The 10,234-nt window shown below is 40.2% G+C and overlaps 1 protein-coding gene and 1 long non-coding RNA gene across 3 annotated transcripts; both read right to left on the reverse strand.

Moving 5' to 3' along the window:
* Positions 1–617: 617 nt before the first annotated feature.
* Positions 618–2,550, reverse strand: LOC116614860. Its single transcript, XR_004294758.2, has 2 exons — positions 1,840–2,550; positions 618–1,417 (listed from the first exon to the last, which is right to left on the reverse strand). It is a non-coding gene; the product is annotated as an uncharacterized LOC116614860 (long non-coding RNA).
* A 2,313-nt stretch (positions 2,551–4,863) lies between these two features.
* Positions 4,864–10,025, reverse strand: LOC5507664 (F-box only protein 7). 2 transcript variants are annotated; one of them, XM_001628260.3, is made up of 10 exons: positions 9,781–10,025; positions 9,073–9,658; positions 8,638–8,809; positions 6,800–6,883; positions 6,493–6,582; positions 6,359–6,411; positions 5,884–6,004; positions 5,760–5,797; positions 5,562–5,688; positions 4,864–5,494 (listed from the first exon to the last, which is right to left on the reverse strand). In XM_001628260.3, exons 1-10 carry the CDS (start codon positions 9,891–9,893, stop codon positions 5,283–5,285), a joined length of 1,596 nt encoding a protein of 531 aa, XP_001628310.1. In that variant the 5' UTR covers positions 9,894–10,025; the 3' UTR covers positions 4,864–5,282. The 2 variants fall into 2 exon arrangements, with proteins under 2 accessions (XP_001628310.1, XP_032232292.1); XM_032376401.2 differs by having other exon boundaries at positions 9,067–9,658.
* Between the last annotated feature and the right edge of the window lie 209 nt (positions 10,026–10,234).

Genomic DNA, 10,234 nt, shown 5'->3' on the forward strand with positions numbered 1-10,234 from the left:
AGGGGGAGGGGTGGTCCACCATACATATAGCAGACAGTTTACACTGCAAGTAGCATGGCCAAGGGATAGGAGTATGTGGCAAATGGTGGAAATGGTGAAAAGTAAGGGGGAGGGGTGGTCCACTATACATATAGCAGACAGTCAACACTGCAAGTACCATGGCCAAGTCATAGGGCTATGTGGCAAATGGTGGATATGGTGAAAAGTATGGGGGAGGGGTGGTCCACCATACATAGCAGACACATAGCACTGCAAGTACTATGGCCAAGACATAGGGCTATGTGGCAAATGGTGGATTTGGTGAAAAGTAAGGGGGAGGGATGGTCCCCCATACATATAGCAGACAGTTTACACCGCAAGTACCATGGCCAAGGAATAGGGCTTTTTGGCAAATGGATGCCCAATGATACCAATCAAAATGCTTCGTTTTGGCAAATGTGGCATCGCCCACTGGTTCCGTCTCGCGCGGAGCTCCATAGGTATAGAAATATGGTAAGCTATGCGACTCGGTTTTGTGGTCATCGCGCGGTTACCCTTTTTACTTTCTTATTATTGAAATAATAATAATGCCACAATGTAATATTTGTAAGAAAATTAGACATTTCAAGGGACAGTTATTCCTCATATATAAACTTTTTATTTACCATGAGCATTTTACAGTATTGAGTTAATGCTCGTAGCTAATTATAATTTTAATTAACTACAGCATGCCCAATGTTACCAATAAAAAGGCTTCGTTTTGGCAAGTACGGCATCGCCCACTGGTTCCGTCTCGTAGGCCTTCGGCCTACTTGACTGCTGCACAGACTGCTTTTTATATTCTAGTTATGGAAATAATAATAATGCCATAATGTAATATTTGTAACAAAATTTAACATTTCAAGGGACAGTTATTCCTCATATGTAACCTTTTTTTTACCATGAGCATTTACAGTATTTAGTTAATGCTCCCAGCTTATATTTATAATAAACTACAGAATGCCCAATGATACCAATCAAAAGGCTTCATTTTGGCAAGTATGGCATCGCCCACTGGTTCCGTCTCGTCGGCCTTCGGCCCACTCGACTGCAGCGCAGTCTGCTTTTTATAGTCTCAAATGGAAATGATAATAATGATACAAGGTAACATTTATGAGAAAATTAAACATTTGACAGGGATAAGATATTTCCTTTATATTTACCATGAGGTTATACAGTATTGAGTAAATGTTCTCAGCTAATAATTCTATCTAATGTCTCTAATAGACTTTTTATGTTTAACCACACTGACCACTGCTACAGGTTTTTGGGCTTACATTAGTCATGGCCATTTCCTGATAACAATGGAGCTATACCTTTTATTGCATTTGCACTATTAGTCATAGTCCAATTTCTTGCTTGGAGTGCTAGACACAGTAATCCGTAGGGCCCTGTAGGTCTGTAGAATAACGATACAAACTTATACTTATATTTTCTAAACTCAACTGGAATAGAGACATTCATTTTGGAGTAATCTGTTACAGCTAGCAATTTTCGATTAAATACGGCACACCAACTTATACCGATCAAAAGGCTTCGTTTTTGCAAGTATGGCATCGCCACTGGTTTCATCTTTCCAAAAGACTTGAATTTCTATCCCCCGAGGCAAGAGATGCTGTAGGTATTTGTAAGTATCCTAAGCCACATCCCAGGAACTCCCAACACTCCATTACTTAAAACTAGCAAAAATTAGAGGCCTATGCTAGCGAGGAAGAGAACATGCAAACAAGATGAAAATGTAGCTTAATTATGCTATTTTTGCATATAAAAACTTTCCCCCCTAGATCTATTGCCACTGTTTCAACGAGAACTTTATTTTACCTGGTGCTCTTCCGATGTCGTCAACTTCTGATTTTAGAAATTATCCAATTGTTTCAGTAAACTTTCAGGCGTAACTTTCTTCTGGTCGATTTTCTCAGCCTGGTCGTACGATGATTTGGGGACCCGGCGGTCTTACCGCTGATTAATTGTTTGCGGCCGAAGTCTTCAAACCTAGGATTCATCTCCTACGCATACATTCTGGCCTCTGCCACACATAATGTGTTTGGGCTAAGAAACTGCTATGTAGAAGTAGGTGGCCCTGGGATAAATTAAAAGCAACATTTAAAAATTTTAAATCTAAATGAGTTTTTCACATGAAAAAGCGTCTATAAGGATTTACGTATTTCTCGCTGGTGTATGCAAGTTTCAATGTAAATAAAAATACAAAAGCCCTTGCTTTTGGAAACCGAAAACATTATTTTCGGTTTCCGTCATTTCGGTTATTTCCGCCTTTTGTTCCCCTTGACCTATCAGTATTTCCTAGTTTACTGTTCTACGCAGAGCACCTATACAGGGACAGTGAAATGCTCGGCGTGTTTTGCCGGCCGAAGGAAGTATCTGAGTAACTGAGTAACCGTAGGAGCTGAGGTGGCCAGTTGTCTCCTGGAATAGAGTTAGCAACATTAACGAACTTGTTTGACACTTTTTAACCCGAATAAGTCTAATAGAATTGACGGACTTCTCGCTGATAAGCTTATACACCATGAATGTGAAAAACACTAGAACACTTGCGAACAAAAATGTTTTTAAAAAGTATTTGAATACTTAGGACTAGGGTTTCCGCCATTTAGGTAGTTTCCGCCGTTTTGTTGGCCGCGACTTATTAGTATTTCCTAGTTATTGTTCTAGGCACGTTTACGAGCCGTCACACCTATACCGGGAAATATTTATTATCCAAACTATCCTGTTACCATTATTGCCTTATTAGAAGAGCCTTCTTTTTCTTTTTTTCTACCAAACTACGATTTCCATTAGTACATAAAGACGGTTTGAAAAAAAATAATAAAAACTAAGCAGCGCATTAATATGTTATATGTTGTGTCGTTTGAATCGCGAAACAGCATGATTGAAAAGGACATTCTTAAAAAACGAGGCAACACAACAATATCATTTTCACTTGTCATTTCAAAAATTTTCACATAGAAGGTTTGAACAAAATGACATTCTTAAAAACGAGGTAAAACATCAGTATTATTTGTTGTTGTTTTGTTCGCACGTCGAAACAGCACGATTGAAATAGGTTGTTTCCGCCTTTTTGTTCGCCGTGGCTTTTTAGTATTACCTTTCAAACCTTTATACTGTTCCAGGCACTTTTACAAGCTATCACACCTAGACAACTGACAAAAAAGTGACTGCTTGGGTTATCATTAACTTTACGATTTTCCTAGCGCATATAGACAGTGTATAGACGGTTTGAAGAAAAAGGCATTCTTAGAAAAACGAGGCAACGCTTGCATCAATAATATTTGTGGTTGTGAATTTCGCATCTCGAAACAGCACGGTTGAAAAGGGCATCCGTTAAAAGAACGAGGCACACAGCAATATCATAATCTTCTCGGAGACCTAGCTACCTATGCTTCCAAAGGAATTTACCGTTTAGTAAGTTGCATGGGACTCAATGGGCTTAATTTATAAGATAAATCATTTGAGTGGGAAGATATAACACAGTTTGTCTTGAAGGCGATATCATAAAATTCCATATTGATATTTTAGAAAATTAACAGGATATTAATTGAGAAGCATGCTTCGGTTGACATTCTAAGGTGAGAACTTCTAACGAAATCCACCATTTGTCATAGGTACTTAGAGTGCCGAGTATCTGCTAAAGATGGGGGACCACATTTCCCTCTTACTTTTCACCATTTCCACCATTTGCGACATAGCCCTATACCTTGGTCATGATACTTGCAGTGTTGACTGTCTGCTATGTTTGGTGGACCACCCCTTCCACTTACATTTCACCATATCCACCATTTCCACTATTTGCCACATAGCCCTATGCCTTGGCCATGGTACTTGCAGTGTTGACTGTCTGCTATGTATGATGGACCACCCCTTCCCCTTACTTTTCACCATATCCACCATTTGCCACATAGCCCTATGCCTTGGCCATGGTACTTGCAGTGATGACTGTCTGCTATGTATGATGGACCACCTCACCCCACCCCCTCACTTTTTACCATATCCACCATATGTCACATAGCCCTATCCCTTGATCGTGGTAGTTGCAGTGTTGACTGCCTGCTATATGTATGGTGGACCACCCTTCCCTCTTACTTTTCATAACGGTTGCCATAGCTTTGTCCCTTAGCCCAGATACTTGCAGTGCTAAATGACTTTTATGTATTGATCTCCGTGCTATCAGATACTTGCAGTGCTAGAAAAACTGTAATGTTATTGATTTATAGGACCATCCCTCCCCCTGAAAGCCGCATCCTACTGCATTATATTACCATTTGGCCATTTGCCACTAGCGCTTGACAAACGGCCATTCCAAATGACAAATGGCCAATGTGAGACAGTGTTGGACAGTATTGTTTTAAGTTTGTGCAAAGTTAACTGTTATGGTTTGTGGCCTTGCAAGGTCTGTTAGTTCTCTTTTTTGGAGCAAGGGTTAATTAACGGATGCCATTTCGCGGTGTCAACTGAGCGAGAGTTGGACTGGGAACAAGTTTTTCTAGACTACCTGTTCCGATTCTTTTTCACCAACCCCCCCCCCCCCCCAAAATATATATATATATATATATATGTTTATATATAATAAACAATGCTAAAATGCAAAAGCGAGCTCACTTTTACATCTAAATAAGAGATGGCTGGTTTAACCTTTTTAGTCCACAAAACACAAATTAAACCTAGAATTGCTTTTTTGCATTCCGATTTTGCTATCTCTTAGGGTATTAAAATTCGACCAATTTGCTATTCTGAGGGGGTGTTTAACGTTTTTTCATTCCTATTAATGCGCAGGTGCCTCTGGTACTTGTATATTGAAAAGTTCTCTAGATAGCAGTGTTGGGGCCGAAATCTCTTGGCATTACAAGTTTATTAGAAAACCAATTCTCAACAAAGAGGAATAAGAACCGTCATTTGTAGTACTCTTCCTGCACTTAGAGATCACGTGACTTTTGGGCGGGAAACTCGTGCACGCTACAGCTTCTGGAGGCAAAATAACAACAACAAAATAGCATCCTATTGAGCACTTACGAATCAGCTAAAATATTCATTTTTTCGTCTCTCTCTGGCATGACGTCCGAGGCCATAATTTGGGGTTAGTTGCCACTCAAAAAGTCACGTTATTTCTTAGTGCAAGTATGTTGACCTAAGAACCTTTCAAGGACTGAAGACATCAGCCATCCAATACATCAATTTCCCACTGTGAATTGATGAGTACTTAGTAGCTTTAGGCATCTAATTAGAAACAGTTCAAACAACTAAGAGATGGCTCAGAAGAATGGACCTGGTGGGTTCCCACCAAACGGTCCTCTTCCCCTTCCTCTCCCTGGACCGCGAGGATGTCGCCCTGGAAAAAGGTCCATTTCTGGGACAGGTCCAAAAGGGTCAAACCGAGGGTGCATCCCTGGGCCTGGGGCGTGGCCAGGCTGATGGAATCCTCCAGGCATAAAGGGCAGGTTTGGGTAGACATCACTTCTACCGCCTAGAGAAAACAAGAGTACATCAGTGTCCTGAACTTGCCTGGTCATACCAATATTTCCTGGTCATACCAATAATTCCTGGTGGACCCTCAGGAAACATGCTCGCAGGGCTACGCCCAGTTATCCATTCAGGGGACATATATAATGGTGGGTAAATTCTTGTAACCCTCTTTTCTTTATAAATCCGTACGTATTCCTAGAGAAAAAAAAAGATGTGTTCAGGTTTGTCATCTGATCCATATACAGGTAATCTTAGAAAATACTGACCACTTTCCAGTTTGTAACATGATTTCTGTGAGATGTCCCTGTATACAAATAGATTTATGTAAGTATACTTTATATATATCAATAAAAGCACCCCTGATAAAACTGCACTCCTAAAACAACTCACCAAAGTCTCTGAAACAAAGGTGATGCCATAGTGTGTTATCATTTGTAATGGAGTTGAGCTCTCGACACAAGCTTGACATGGCTAGGATACTCCTTACAGGCAGCAAACTGAGTACCATTATCTGAGGGTTACACAAAAAAAGCACACTGAGAACATTTATCTTAGGGTTTATAATCAACACAACAAACTAAGTACCATTATCTGAAGGGTTACACAACAAAGCAAACTATGAACCATTATCTGAATGTTATATGGTATAAAACATATACTATCAAATCCTTGTTTGCTTATCAGAAAAAAGATTATGGCATAGAAAAAAACAGATACTATCAAAGCCTTATTCCTTGAACTGTGCATCTTTTTGATTATAATATAAAATATAATGGTATAAAAACATTACTATCAAAGTCTTATTCATTGAACTTTGCATCTAACATATTGACCCCTTGCTGGAAATGAGGGCCAAACTATTTACCTTGACTTCTGAAGGAATTGCCATAAAGCCATATAGCTCAGGAAGATCTAGTTCTGATTATGAGAAAAACAAAAATATATAATTTTATACTTTTCATCTTAACTTAATTTTATCCAGAAATATTCCATTCTTACCATGTCTCATGGAAGACAGTAAAGGATAGACTACATGATCTTTCACCATCCTTGAGAGGCGAGCCAGATTATGAAAAACATCTACTGCACCTAAATACCAATTGTTTGCATAATTAATAATGAAAAATATTGAATAATGATTAATAGTTAATAAAGTGGATTTCAATGCCAGCCATTAATACATAGGACATCATCTCTATTAATCAATTGATACCATAATGTCATTTTGCGTTTCTTTGCCATATTGTTATAATGAAGAATTTAACTGATGAAAGGTAACTTCTAAAAGGTGCTAAAACACTCTTACCCTTTCTTTTGAGATCCACATTCCCTCTAACATATTCTGCTGCAGGAATATGGCATTTGTGTATTTCACTTCCTTCAGTCACACCTTAAACAAACAAACATTTCAGTGCAGTAAACATAGCTATAACAAAAGAGAAAACTACAGAGGCCAATGATACCACCCTTAGACTCCCTGTAGAATGACAGGCAAAGAGCTCAACTATAGAACAGCTAGTAGATTGGTAGACTTGCCATGTGCTAGTACAAATGGCCCGAGAGATGCCATACTATAGAGCAGCTAGTAGATTGGTAGACTTACCATGTGCTAGTACAAATGGCTCAAGAGATGCCATACTATAGAGCAGCTAGTAGATTGGTAGACTTGCCATGTGCTAGTACAAATGGTCCAAGAGATCCATACTATAGAGCAGCTAGTAGATTGGTAGACTTACCATGTGCTAGTACAAATGGCCCAAGAGATACCATACTATAGAGCAGCTAGTAGATTGGTAGACTTACCATGTGCTAGTACAAATGGCCCAAGAGATACCATACTATAGAGCAGCTAGTAGATTGGTAGACTTGCCATGTGCTAGTACAAATGGCCCAAGAGATGCCATACTATAGAGCAGCTAGTAGATTGGTAGACTTACCATTTGCTAGTACAAATGGCCCAAGAGATACCATACTATATAGCAGCTAGTAGATTGGTATACTTACCATGTGCTAGTACAAATGGCCCAAGAGATGCCATACTATAGAGCAGCTAGTAGATTGGTAGACTTGCCATGTGCTAGTACAAATGGCCCAAGAGATGCCATACTATAGAGCAGCTAGTAGATTGGTAGACTTGCCATGTGCTAGTACAAATGGCCCAAGAGATGCCATACTATAGAGCAGCTAGTAGATTGGTAGACTTACCATTTGCTAGTACAAATGGCCCAAGAGATACCATACTATATAGCAGCTAGTAGATTGGTATACTTACCATGTGCTAGTACAAATGGCCCAAGAGATGCCATACTATAGAGCAGCTAGTAGATTGGTAGACTTGCCATGTGCTAGTACAAATGGCCCAAGAGATGCCATACTATAGAGCAGCTAGTAGATTGGTAGACTTACCATGTGCTAGTACAAATGGCCCAAGAGATGCACATACTATAGAGCAGCTAGTAGATTGGTAGACTTGCCATGTGCTAGTACAAATGGCCCAAGAGATGCCATACTATGGAGCAGCTAGTAGATTGGTAGACTTACCATGTGCTAGTACAAATGGCCCAAGAGATACCATACTATAGAGCAGCTAGTAGATTGGTATACTTACCATGTGCTAGTACAAATGGCCCAAGAGATGCCATACTATAGAGCAGCTAGTAGATTGGTAGACTTACCATGTGCTAGTACAAATGGCCCAAGAGATGCCATACTATAGAGCAGCTAGTAGATTGGTAGACTTACCATGTGCTAGTACAAATGGCCCAAGAGATACCATACTATAGAGCAGCTAGTAGATTGGTATACTTACCATGTGCTAGTACAAATGGCCCAAGAGATGCCATACTATATAGCAGCTAGTAGATTGGTAGACTTGCCATGTGCTAGTACAAATGGCCCAAGAGATGCCATACTATATAGCAGCTAGTAGATTGGTAGACTTACCATGTGCTAGTACAAATGGCCCAAGAGATACCATACTATAGAGCAGCTAGTAGATTGGTATACTTACCATTTGCTAGTACAAATGGCCCAAGAGATGCCATACTATAGAGCAGCTAGTAGATTGGTAGACTTACCATGTGCTAGTACAAATGGCCCAAGAGATGCCATACTATAGAGCAGCTAGTAGATTGGTAGACTTACCATGTGCTAGTACAAATGGCCCAAGAGATGCGCATACTATATAGCAGCTAGTCCCAGGGCACGCTGGGTGAATATACTGGAACTCCATCCCTCGCTTTGTCTTCCATCCACTCCCAATGAAGAGAGGCTGGTCTCTAAACTCACTTTTATCTGATTTGGATCCTTCATCATCCTGTTGATTATGTCAAGTAGCCAAATGCTTAGAGCACATCTTCTAGACAAGGAGATAAATCATGCATCCAAAGCCTTACTCTAAGTAGTTTACTGAGGAGGTGTACTAGGACTCTACCGGAGGTGACCCCTGTGGTTGACAAAAAGTGGGTCATTTCTTGTTGAAGAATTGTCAAATACCATCCCTTTTTGTACAATACCTATGATTTTGCACACCCCTCCCCCCCCAGCAAACCCTGTAGAGCACAGACCACATACCTGTACCTTCTTAGTAACTGGATTGAAGCAAGTCTCTAACATCAAAACATGTACAGCAACGCAAACAGCCTCATGAAGAGTTGAAACATCAGCTTGATTGTAAGTCTTTTCTAATAAATAGGAAATCCCATCTTGTAGCCGCAAGACTCTTGGTTGCATCACGTTTACCGCACAGCCTGATCCTGATCCTCCTGAAGAGCTCTCTTCTGGTGCAGAGCTACCAGCCTCGGACTCGTCAATCTTATCACTTATTTTTATGTGTTTTACAGTTACTTCCTGGGCTGACAAGGCAGAAAGACTTTGCTGGCTCTCAGTTCGGATTCTTTTATCAGTTGATTTACCAGAACACCTTTCATCCTCTCTTTCCATTGCTCCAGAATCAGTGGAAGTTGATGGTGATGTTGTATCAACTGCTTGTGGCCCAGAGACTTGGGCTACCTGTACTGCAGGGCTTGCAGAAGTACACTCTACACCACGACACATGACCACGTGAATCAAGTCACCACTGACAATTCCCAGTTCAGATAGATTCAAATACTTATCCTCCGTCAAGGGGGAGGTCCCATTGAGAGAGAGGAAGTAGTTGCCATTTCTAAAAGGAAATCAATAAAAGGATACTACTATTTCATAGTTAGCACACTACCTGAAGCATAAACAAGTACATGATCCAGTGTAAGGAGCTTTTTATATAAATTTGGCATGTTTACAACTTACTGGAGCGATAACAAATTTGACACGGAGTCTTCAACTTCTTGCGCCGTCACGTCATCTAAGCCTGGGAAATCTAACAACTCTCTACGACTACCGAAACGAATCCTAAGCTTCATGATACAGCCCTTAGTTATTAAAGCAGTACGGAATGTGTATTAAGTTGGGTGAGAGACAAGGGGAGGCTACCACCCTTCAGATGACTCAGCAAGGCCGCCATTTTGAAAATAGCGGGTATCGAGGTAGAGCGGGGCCTGGGAACTACAAACAAGGAGTCTCGCATTTTTTTTTTAATTGCGAGAAATTTCGGCTCGCCATTCCAGCATTTTTTCCCACCGCAGAGTATCTTTCTTTAATTTGCAGTATTATACAGAATGTATCATTTAATTTCAAAGAAAATATAGAATTCTATTTCTGCGGAGGATTGGGAACTAGATCAGCTCTGTTCGATGACGTGTCA

The sequence above is a fragment of the Nematostella vectensis genome, chromosome 1 (genome assembly GCF_932526225.1).
Source record: "Nematostella vectensis chromosome 1, jaNemVect1.1, whole genome shotgun sequence".
NCBI lineage: Eukaryota > Metazoa > Cnidaria > Anthozoa > Actiniaria > Edwardsiidae > Nematostella > Nematostella vectensis.

Bases quoted from the DNA above. Each gene is read 5' to 3' on its own strand.
- LOC5507664 (XM_032376401.2), bottom strand. From the start codon at position 9,893: ATGAAGCTTAGGATTCGTTTCGGTAGTCGTAGAGAGTTGTTAGATTTC. The intron at 6,583-6,799 runs GTAAGAGTGTTT...ATTGGTATTTAG, and splicing joins TGTGGATCTCAAAAGAAAGG to GTGCAGTAGATGTTTTTCAT. The intron at 6,005-6,358 runs GTAAATAGTTTG...TGTAACCCTCAG, and splicing joins CAATTCCTTCAGAAGTCAAG to ATAATGGTACTCAGTTTGCT.